This window comes from Bactrocera dorsalis, chromosome 3 (assembly GCF_023373825.1).
Source record: "Bactrocera dorsalis isolate Fly_Bdor chromosome 3, ASM2337382v1, whole genome shotgun sequence".
NCBI lineage: Eukaryota > Metazoa > Arthropoda > Insecta > Diptera > Tephritidae > Bactrocera > Bactrocera dorsalis.
The window spans coordinates 16694689-16706156 of NC_064305.1; the positions used below are offsets into that span (position 1 = coordinate 16694689).

General features: G+C 41.7%; 2 protein-coding genes across 2 annotated transcripts; one reads left to right on the top strand and one right to left on the bottom strand.

Moving 5' to 3' along the window:
- Positions 1 to 52: 52 nt before the first annotated feature.
- Positions 53 to 4141, top strand: LOC105226281 (serine/threonine-protein kinase hippo). Its single transcript, XM_011205106.3, has 2 exons — positions 53 to 1588; positions 1644 to 4141. Exons 1-2 carry the CDS (start codon positions 370 to 372, stop codon positions 2405 to 2407), a joined length of 1983 nt encoding a protein of 660 aa, XP_011203408.2. The 5' UTR covers positions 53 to 369; the 3' UTR covers positions 2408 to 4141.
- A 5078-nt stretch (positions 4142 to 9219) lies between these two features.
- LOC105226280 (rab proteins geranylgeranyltransferase component A) lies at positions 9220 to 11315 on the bottom strand. The gene is made up of 2 exons (XM_011205105.4): positions 9998 to 11315; positions 9220 to 9924 (listed from the first exon to the last, which is right to left on the bottom strand). Exons 1-2 carry the CDS (start codon positions 11205 to 11207, stop codon positions 9434 to 9436), a joined length of 1701 nt encoding a protein of 566 aa, XP_011203407.2. The 5' UTR covers positions 11208 to 11315; the 3' UTR covers positions 9220 to 9433.
- Between the last annotated feature and the right edge of the window lie 153 nt (positions 11316 to 11468).

Below are 11468 nucleotides of genomic sequence, written 5' to 3' on the forward strand. Positions count from 1 at the left end.
CTAATCTTAAACTTACATTTATTTGCATTACATTGGCGGCTCTTATTGGTGTTTATAATCAGTTTCGATTTTTCTTATCGATTTCATGCACTTGCGGCAAAGTCAACCAACTACGATCTCTATCTTAGAATATTCACTTTTCTTTATCATTTTCGTTCTTTCTGTTTGTAGATTTTTCACTTTTATGGCAAATAAGTAGCATTTAAATCATTAAAATGTGCATAGACGTTTAGAAAATACCAGGTGGTATAAAAAATACAAAAACACAAACAGTAAAAGTCGTGAATTAAAATATTGTAAAAACAAAAGTAAGCAGTTGCGAAGAAGTTGATTTTTTACCCCCCTGCCCGGTGTACGAATTACAAGGAAATGTCTTCCGAGTTGAAAAAACTTTCAGAGGAATCCCTTTTACAGCCTCCAGAAAAGGTCTTTGACATTATGTGCAAACTTGGCGAAGGTAGCTATGGCTCCGTTTATAAAGCATTGCATAAAGAGAGTAGCTCTATAGTAGCCATCAAATTGGTGCCTGTAGCGTCCGATCTGCATGAAATTATTAAGGAGATCTCAATAATGCAGCAATGCGATTCGCCGTATGTGGTGCGCTACTATGGTTCCTATTTTAAGCAATATGATCTGTGGATATGCATGGAGTATTGTGGTGCTGGTAGTGTGTCGGACATAATGCGTCTACGTAAGAAAACGCTAACCGAAGACGAAATAGCAACGATACTCTCCGATACATTACAGGGTTTAGTGTATTTGCATCTGCGTCGTAAAATACATCGTGATATAAAGGCTGGCAATATATTGCTGAACACAGAGGGCTATGCCAAATTGGCAGATTTCGGAGTAGCAGGTCAACTTACAGATACGATGGCGAAGCGTAACACTGTTATTGGCACACCATTTTGGATGGCACCGGAAGTAATAGAAGAAATCGGTTACGATTGTGTGGCAGATATTTGGTCGTTAGGAATAACAGCATTAGAAATGGCCGAAGGTAAACCACCATATGGTGACATACATCCCATGCGTGCCATTTTCATGATCCCACAAAAACCACCACCATCTTTTCGTGAACCCGATCGCTGGAGTGCTGAATTTATTGATTTTGTTAGCTTGTGCCTGGTAAAAAATCCCGATGAGCGTGCGACCGCTTCCGATCTGCTCAATCATGAATTTATACGCAACGCAAAACCGCGCAGTATACTCAAACAAATGATCGAAGAAACTTGTGCAATACGTGAGCAACAGCGCGCAAATAGAACCGGCGGTATGAGTCAAGCCAAAAATTTGCCCACACAGCAAGAGGAGTTGCTGCACGAAGATGAACATGAATTTCAAGCGGAGACTGTCAAAACATTTATTGATGATCCGGGCACTTTAGTGCCGGAAAAATTTGGCGAATATCAACAGGCAACGGACAGTGATGCCACAATGATAGCACATACTGAAGATAGTGGCACGCTGGGACCTAATAACCGAGCAATGGGCGTCACAACCGGCGCAGACAATGCAGGCGGCAGAGCCGGGGATGTTAGTGCTGCAGCAGACTCGGGCACGCTCATAGAACTGGAATCGAATTTAGGTAAGTTATGCGTTAAAAACCATATCAAAAAAATATTATTATTACTCGCTTACAGGCACAATGGTCATCAAAACAGATTCGGATGACTCCACCACGACTAAACGCAACGAATTTAATAAGCCACGCTACCGCCCCAAATTTCTCGATCACTTCGAGCGCAAAAATCCCGGTGATGCCGCGGTACCGACACGCATTGGTGAGGATTTGGAAAAATCAACAGCTTTTGGTGGTAATACCGAGCAGTATCAAGCAAATACACCACAACAACAACAACAGCAGCAGCAACAACAGCAACATTTAATGCAGTCACAACAAAATCACAACAATTCGAATGACACAAACTGGGAGAACAATATGGAAATGCAATTTCAACAGATCTCCGCTATCAACCAGTATGGCCTTCAACAGCATCAGCACCATTTGCAACAGCAGCAACAGCAACAACAACAGCAACAAGCTGCGGCTGCAGCAGCAGCTGCATATTACGGTCATCCGCTGGTGAGTGATCATCACTTGTTGGCCATAAATAATCAGCAAAATCTATTGCGTAATCAACAACAACAACCACAACCACCTGCCTACCAGCAACATCATCTGCACACACATTCGCACGGCTATGTAGACGGTGAATTTGAATTCTTGAAATTCCTCACATTCGACGATCTAAACCAGCGTTTGAATAACATTGACTCCGAAATGGAGAAGGAAATCGAGGAGTTGAACAAAAAATACAATGCCAAACGTCAGCCAATTGTCGACGCTATGAATGCAAAACGAAAGCGTCAACAAAATATTAATAATAATCTTATTAAAATTTAAATACACGCAAGTTCTTACAGAGGGAGCGAGAACGAGAGAGAGAGAGAGAGAGAGAGATAACGAACAAATTGTTACTCAAATAAGTTATAAAAAAAAGCAACTGCACTTGCGATCATGCAAAACAAACAATATCAAATTAGATTATCTTCTGTTTGTGTTTAGGGTGCAACAAATTGACAATTTCTTTAACGAAATGATTTCTGAATGATTATTTGTAATTTAGTTATTAGCAATAGATACAATTTTCACATTATAAATTGTAATAAAACTCGAATTGCTATTAGTAATAATAATAATAGACGCAAATGCAATTATATGCTCATTTAGTAATACAAACCGTAAAAACAAACCTAAAAAAATCTCATAACGCCCACCCCTATGTGGCGACATTAGCTTTACAATTGTATTTCAAAACAAAAAAAAAATGTTAAATTTATAGCAATGCGTGTATGTAGAGCAAGCAAATTATTTAATGGGTGTAGAAAATTGGAATTTGTAAACGAAAAGCAAAATTGTAAGGTGCTGGCGTCAATGCAGTGCATATCACAGCAAATGGTATAGCCATACATACATACATACATATAGTAGTATGTAGTATTTATAATGAGAAACGATTACAGAATGCTCACATATTTAGTATAGGATAAAAGTTTAATTTTTGGCAAACTGCATGAAATTGTATGCAAACGCATAACTGCAATGCAATCTACATGAATGCCATTACACTCTGCCCTCCTCCTGTTAACAATAACAATAAGACCGAATTGTATTATAATTATGTATGCAAGAAACAAAGAAAAACAAATATTCTGAACGAAAACGTACGCCCAGTTGGAATAGTAGTAAATAAATATAACAAAAATAATTTAGTTGTGAGATCCTAACGTAATATCATATTAAAAATAATGTTTTTTTTTGCATAAATATAACAAAAATAGTTTTGTTGTGAGATCCAAACCTAAAATCATATTAAAAGTAACGTTTTTTCCCCATAAATATAACAAAAATAATTTTATTGTGAGGTCCTAACCTAAAATCATATTAAAAATAATGTTTTTTTTGCATAAATATAACAAAAATAATTTAATTGTGAAATCCCAACCTAAAATCATATTAAAAATAATGTTTTTTCTTCATAAATATAACAAAAATAATTTAATTGAGAAATCCTAACTTAAAATTAAAAATATTTTTCTTTTATACCGTTTTCAAATTTTAGCTCGCCATTTAATTTATGTGCATCGGCACTTTGTATAATGAGGCTAGTAAAATCCACCTCGCGTTATAACATTATTCATTTACGCTTTTGTCACAATTAATTTGCTCTAAATAATTTCAAATATTATATTATATAATAGTTTTTTTTCCATTTCCATTTAAGTAGTCCGCCATTTCCGACTGGGTATTGCGTTCAAATATTATATATGGTATATTAACTTTTTTTTTAGTATCATAAGCAGTGGTTCAACGACATTAAGCTTTGTAGTTTTCTTCTTCTTACTTGTTCTTCCGTTTTTTGTGCTCAGCTCGCGTGACTAAAAAATCTTTGGCAGCGTAAAAGCATTTCAGTAAATTTGTATTCACTGCATGAAAGCAGCTCATTACAGTCAATATACATACGACTACATAAGTATATACACATATAGTATATATATAAATATACAAAATTAAATATACATATATATGCAACATTTTTTAAATAAAGAAAAAATGTAAATAAGATTTTTAAACTTATTTCAACAGCTTTTCATTTGAGATGGATTGGAATTGGGGACTGTTGATAGCAGCTAATACAAAAGAAGACAAAACGTAGCTTAAATAAACTTCACAATAAAGACAGTTCAATGCTATAGTGGTCCGATCTGAAAAATTTGTTTGGGGATTGTACAGTTGCCTTGGAAATATAATTCACACTAAATTTCGTGAAGATATCTAGTCAAATAAAAAAGTTTTCCATACAAGAACTTGATTTTGAACAATCAGTTTGTATGGTAGCTACAGGCTATAGCAATCCGATCTGAAAAATTTCTTAGGATATTATAGCGTTCCCTTGGAAAATAATTCATACCAAATTTCGTGAAGATATCTCGTCGAATAAAAAAGTTTTCCTCACAAGGACTTGATTTTGATCGTTCAGTTTGTATGGCAGCTATATGCTGTAGTTGTTCGATTTGAAAAATTTCTTCGGATATTATAGCGTTGCCTTGGAGTATAATTTATATCAAATTTCGTGAAGATATCTCGTTGAATAAAAACAATTTCTATACAAGAACTTGATTTCGAACATTTAGTTTGTCGTGCAGCTATATGCTATAGTGGTTCGATCAGAAAATTTTCATGTTGTTGTTGTTGTTTTAACGGATATGCTAATCCCCGTTAGGGTGGTAAGGGTCATCTGTGTTGTCGTCGAGGTCATCTAACGGTAGGCCCAGGAAACGCGCTGTTTCGACGGGGTCGGACCAAAGGGAGGAAGGTGTTAGATGAGTTGGGTTTGTGGGGCATGCAAAGAGGTGGCCAGTGTCATGCGGAGACTCGTTGCATGCAGGACATATATTGGATATGTCGGGGTCGATTCTGGATAAGTAGGAGTTTAACCTGCTACAATACCCAGAACGAAGTTGCGCTAGGGTCACTCGCGTTTCTCGCGGCAACTGGAGCTCTTCATCTGCAATAGGTGGTGCTTTGACTCCAAGAACGCCATTCACGGGAAGGGAGTCGGTGAAGGTGTTAATGGCTCCACTGTGAATGGCGGTCAGTACCTGTCTGAAGTCTGTAGCGTCCGAAGTTCTGTCGGCGTACTGTACGACGTCGTCGACGTAGTCGAGGAATGACCTCTTGATGCTCCTAGGAGGCGGCTCCGCTCCAAGCAGATGGCTGCAAGGGTGATTCCTACGGAAACATCCCAGCAGGAACTGCCTGGAGAGAAGTTCATTATGCTCCTTTACAGGAAGCATGCGCGTCTCACTATGGAGGTGTTCGATGGGAGACATCAAGAGACATCCCGTCGTAGTCCGGAGTGCTGTGTTCTGGCAGGTCTGTAGTTTCCTCATCTGCGTGCCACTGCATCCAGGCGACCATATCGGTGCTGCGTAGTTGAGGACCGGCCGGCCGATTGCCTTGTAAGTTGCCAACAACGTTTCTTTGTCTTTTCCCCATGTGCTGCCGGCTAGCGACTTGAGGATCTTGTTGCGGCTCTGTACTTTGGCGATAATCGCGGTCGTATGGGGAGTGAAGGAGCATAGACTATCAAAGGTTACGCCTAAAATTTTAGGGTTATTGACAGTCGGAATTTTGACGCCATCGACTGCAATATCAAGCTCAAGTCTATACTCCTTCGTCCAGTTTGTAAATATAGTCGCTGTGGATTTGGTGGGGGAAAGTTGGAGATTCCGTGCAGTGAGGAAACGAGAAAGGTCGGAGAGGTAGCTGTTCACTTTCGAACACATGCCATCGATTCCATTGCCCGACGTCAATATCGTGCAGTCATCAGCGTATGAGGTTATGGAGACCCCCTCTGGTGGTTGTGGGAGTTTCGAGATATAGAAGTTAAACAGTAGTGGGGAGAGGACACCACCCTGCGGAACCCCCTGTTTAATTCTTCTCAGTTTAGATGTTTCGCCTCGAAATAGTACGGATGACTGGCGACCACTCAGGTAGTTCATGGTCCACCTCTTTAACCCTGGAGGAAGCGTTGTTTTTTCTATGTCCTGCAATAGCGTTGTGTGGTTGACTGTGTCAAAGGCTTTTGACAAGTCCAACGCTACGAGGATCGTTCTCTCACAGGGTGGCTTCTGGTTGAGGCCACGAACTATCCGGGTGTTTATGACGCTAAGTGCTGTGGTGGTGCTGTGCACTTTTCGGAATCCATGCTGGTGGCTGGCTAGGCTCAGGTGGTGAGTGAAAGTCGGGAGTAGCAGGGCCTCAAGTGTCTTCACTACTGGGGAGAGGAGAGTTATCGGGCGATAAGATTCCCCTTTGTTGGCGGGTTTCCCAGGTTTCAGTAGTGGCACCACCCTTCCGATTTTCCACACATCGGGTATTTGAAGGGTGGTTAGTGACAAGTTGAGGACACTGGTGAGATAACCTACTCCCGCCGAGCCTAGATGCTTTAGCATTAGCATGTTGATTCCATCAGGGCCAATGGATTTGGATGATTTAGCTTTTATGATGACACTCTGAACCTCCTCGCCGGTGAAAGTAAGTGGCGCGCAGTTGTTTGGCATTTTGCGCAGCCGCCGGTTAACACATCTCTTAGCTTTGTCTACCGAAGGGTGCAGTGTAAACTGCCGGCTAAAATAGCTCGCGCACTTCTTCGGGTCCGAGGAGGCACGACCATTGAATTGAACTTCAACTCGGTCGTCGTGTCTCTTCGGATTAGACAAAGCTTTGACAGTAGCCCAAAGCTTACTCACACCGGTGGAGAGGTTGCAGGACTTCAGGTGCTCTATCCATTTCGTCCGCTTATGTTGATTTACCACTCGCCGAATCTCCAAATTGAGATCCCTTATTCGGGGATCCCCGGGATCGGCATGGCGTAAGGTGTCGCGCTCATTAGCTAAGACAGCTGCTTCGGCTGGGAAATTAGGGCGGATTTCCGCTATTCTTCCAGCCGGGATGAAGCGAGCAGTAGCTGCTGCGATCACCTTGCGGAATTGACGTTCGCCAACGCATACGTCCGTAGGAATGGGTAGAGCGTTGAAGGTGCTCTCAGTGAATTCTGTGAAGCCGACCCAATTAGCTTTTTTGAAGTTAATGAAAGTACGGTTGTCCACAGAAACGAAATCGGGAGGCTTCTCGATCGAGATAATTATGGGCAGATGGTCTGATGCAAGAGTTAGCATAGGTCGCCAGGTTATGCTGTTTATCAGGCCACCGCTAGCAATGGTAATATCCGGCGAGCTATTACAGGTGCCCATAACTCTGGTGGGGGCTTCGTCATTCATTGTGCAGAATGTCGAATCGTCAATCTGTTCCGCCAGCTCCATCCCCCTACGATCATTTGACAGGCAGGAATGCCAAAGATCGTGGTGCGCGTTAAAGTCGCCTAGTACCATACGGTTTTCACCACGAAGTAGCGCACCTATATTCGGGTGATATCCTGTAGGGCAACATGTAACTGGGGGGATGTATATATTAAATATTTCGAGCTCGACATCGCCTGACCGGATAGCTATGCCCTGACATTCTAGGGTAGTATCCCTGGGGTCGATGTCTTCTTCGATTAAACGATACTGCACGGTGTTGTGCAATATGAAGGCTAGGCTACCACCACCATCTCGCTCGCGATCTTTACGTAAAACGTTGAAACCTGCACAACTCAGAAGATCTGAGCGGCTGTTTAGCTTGGTTTCTTGGACCGCAGCTATCGATACACGTTCCCGATTCATAAGTGCAACTATCTCCTCGATCTTGCTCTGGAGTCCGTTGCAGTTAAATTGAAGGAGTCGGGTTTGTCGCGGGTGTCCGTGGGTGATCCTGGGGGTGAGGGAGTGACGTGTTGGTGGTATTTGTTGCAGCTGCAGAACCCGCGGGGGCGGTTGTCGCACTGGGGTGTTGGTTGGCGACGCCACTGTTGTGAGTTGCGGGGGCAGACTCCTGCAGCATGGGGCAACGTAGGTGACACTCCACTCACGTGTGGTGCGCAGGCCGGAACACGTCGGGAAGTGGCACCAGCCAGTGCAGGAATTGCACTTAACTGATGCGACGTTCCGACGTATGACAGCCTGACACACGGAGCAGACTGTGCGAGGAACCAAGAGTTGCTGATTGGTTCTCGCACGAGGATTGGAGCGGGATGAAGGTTGGGGGGGGGACAAGTCAGAGTGGGAGCTGTGTTGCCTGTTTGAGCTCCTGACCGTAGAGGTCCTTTGTTGGCCACTCTGATTGAGTGGCGGCGCGGCGCGCGAACAGTGTGCAGGTTGCACAGCCGTGGAGGCTTGTGTCGCAGTATTGCGCAGACAACACGGGGCCACGTAACGCGTGGTCCACTCCCTGTGGGTCTTAAGGCCTGAGCAGGTCTTAAGATGGCTCCATCCATTGCATGTATTGCACCTGACCGAGGTGGAGTTTGGATGGAGCCTTTTAGCGCAGACGCAGCAGAAAAATTCCTCCGGGCCCGGGTTGGACTCAATGCCAGCACGAGTCAGGAGGATACGGAGCAACCCTGCTGCAAGGCGTTGCTCTAATGACGACAAACACATATTAATGCTTACCGATCCAAACGGGGTTAGATCGCCGAAAGGACAGCCCTTGGTCGGATAAAATCCGAGTCAATTCCGGTGCGTAGAACCGGCTGTCGTGGGAATTGTGAACCGGCTGTCGTGGGAATTGGAAAAGAAAATTTTCATCGGATATTACAGCGTTGTCTCGGAAAATAATTCATACTAAATTTCGTGAAGATATCTAGTCAAATAAAAAAGTTTTTCATACAATAACTTGATTTTGAACAATCAGTTTGTATGGCAGCTATATGCTATAGCAATTCAAATTGAAAAATTTTCCTCCAACAATATAGCGTTGTCTTGGATAATAATTCATGCCAAATTTGGTGAAGATATCTCGTTAAATAAAAAAAATTTCTATACAAAAACTTGATTACGAACATTCATTTTGCATTGCAGCTATATGCTATAGTTATCCGATATTGGCGATTTCAACAAATAAGACGCATATTAGGGAGAAAAAGGCAACTGAAAAATTTCAGATCGATATCTCAAAAACTGAGGGACTGATTCGCGTACCTCGATATTTATAGCTATACAGGACAGGTTTCGCTATAATATATGACTAAGTAATGAAAGACGCGCAAATCATTCGTTGTAGTGCATAATTTTAATTTTATGTGCAAATTTCAAATTTTGTAAAAAAATTATACAAAGCAAATAAGTATACATTGATGTATGAATGTATATAGCGTATATATAATATTACTTAAAGGTACGATAATATAGTTTTATGGTTGTGGTGTACGCGTAATATTTCAAAAGCATTTCTTTTTCTTCACTGCATTCGCGAGCATAATTTTTTTTAATCTGCATCCATGTTTTGTGTTTCCGCATCCTCTTGAGTGCACTCACCAGCTTGCGCAGCATCTGTATCTTCAATATCCATATTTTCAGCTGAATTTTCCAGCTCACGCAACTGTTCACGTAAATCATCCGGCAAACTATTTTCACTCAGCGCGCGTGGATCTTCGCCCTCAATCACAATCTCTTCTGGATCGGGTGCACGTGGCAGGAATTCCGCATCTGCGTACAATTTAGCGAAGATCTCACGTGCACTGATTATAGATTTATCGTAATCTAATTCATAATACGGTGTGCTGGTGCAAAATATGGTCGTGGATACATCTACATTTGGAGTAGCCGAAGTACGTTCGCGTCCCATAATTGTGAAGTAAGCCGAGTATAGTAACTTTGGCGCATTTTCGTCGTCGGGATTGAATACTTGTGAAACAAAAGGCGCCAGATCCTGCGCGGGCTGATCGCTTTGCGCAGTTGTCGTAATATGAAAGAGAACTGAAATCAAGAAAAAAATTATTAAAGATTTCGTATGCAAAATATGTCTATAATTTTAGGCGCCAACACTTACATACTCCTTTAGGACAGGTGCCAGAAAAATGCGAAAGCTGTATAAGTATAGCTTCCTGCGTGCCCGCCAAAAGTCTAAGTAAATTTACGCCTCCGCCACCGGAATTCAACTCTTCTGAGCCCAATGGTGTAGCAGACAAAAAAATACCACGAGAGAGTGAATTTACCAATTCAGCTTGCCCATAAACGCCCACATTTCGTTGTAGGAATGCATTAGGCAAATGTCCTGGCGCACTAACGACATGTTGCGCTTTTATAGTTTTGCCTTCTAGTACCACACTCGCTATATTGGTATCCGCTTCGATGTTGATATCGTCAATTTGTCGTTTCAAACAGTAAATACCACCAAATACTGCGCAGAGGCGACAGAAGCATTGTGGTATTTCACCACAACCATACATGGGAAATAGGAACGGTGTATTACCGTAACGTCCGAGACTATTGAGAAACTGTTGTGTACGCGCCATTCCCTCCTCGAAGGAAGTGTCATCGTTGCACATTGCAATCGCTTGCATTACACAAATACTAATCTTTTCGGTAACCTTCTGTTCCTGCAAATATTCACGGAATGTTTTGCCACGAAATTGTAAGGCATCTTCGTCGGTTTTGTCTTCACCATAAGTCATGCAGAGCGTTAAGAATTTCATGAGTAGTCGTTTTTCTACGATGTTCAAATCTTTAGTGTTGAACACATCACTGCGTGAGCAAGGCACATTGATTATGTTATTTTGAAATCGCGTGCACACATGATCTACTGCACGGAATTCTGCATAGCGACAAATATTCGAAGATACAAGTAACTGCACCAAACGTCCAGCAGAATAGAGAATCTTTGGACTTAAATCTAAATTGAAACGTCGCGATTGTTGTAGCAATGTTTCGCGCGACCAGTCTAGCACATTTTGCTTGGCAGCATCAGTCTTTATGTTGGTCTCGCCTGCTACAGTATCCGATTCAGCTTCCGCTACTTTAAGTGTCTCAGCCACGTGCCATTTCTGACTAGCATTGCGTAGTTCTTTGTTACCGCCTTGTTCCAAAAGAGCACAGAATGATTCCAAATTAAAAGACGCCCAAACACCACCATAATATTCATTAGGATCGATATGTAAAACGGTTTTTCCTATACGACTTGCAGCAGCAGCCACACAACTTTCCGGAAATCCAGTACCAATAACGATCAAATCGAATTTGTCTGGTAAATCGTCAGACATTTTTACATTAATTAATTTGTCAATAAAATTTCCAAATATTTAGGAGAATAGTAATTTTCGTTGCAAACCGTACTGACGTATGAGTAATGCCCAAATCAGCTGTTCCGTGTAAAAAAGATAACAAGAAAACAAAAGTAATTATAAGGGTTGTGTTTTGTTGACATTCGCAAAAAATGTAAACAGAAATTATAAGTAATGCCAGTTTTTTATTGTGGCTTGTTCTTATTTTAAAATTAAATTAAATTCATTTAAAAAATAAGA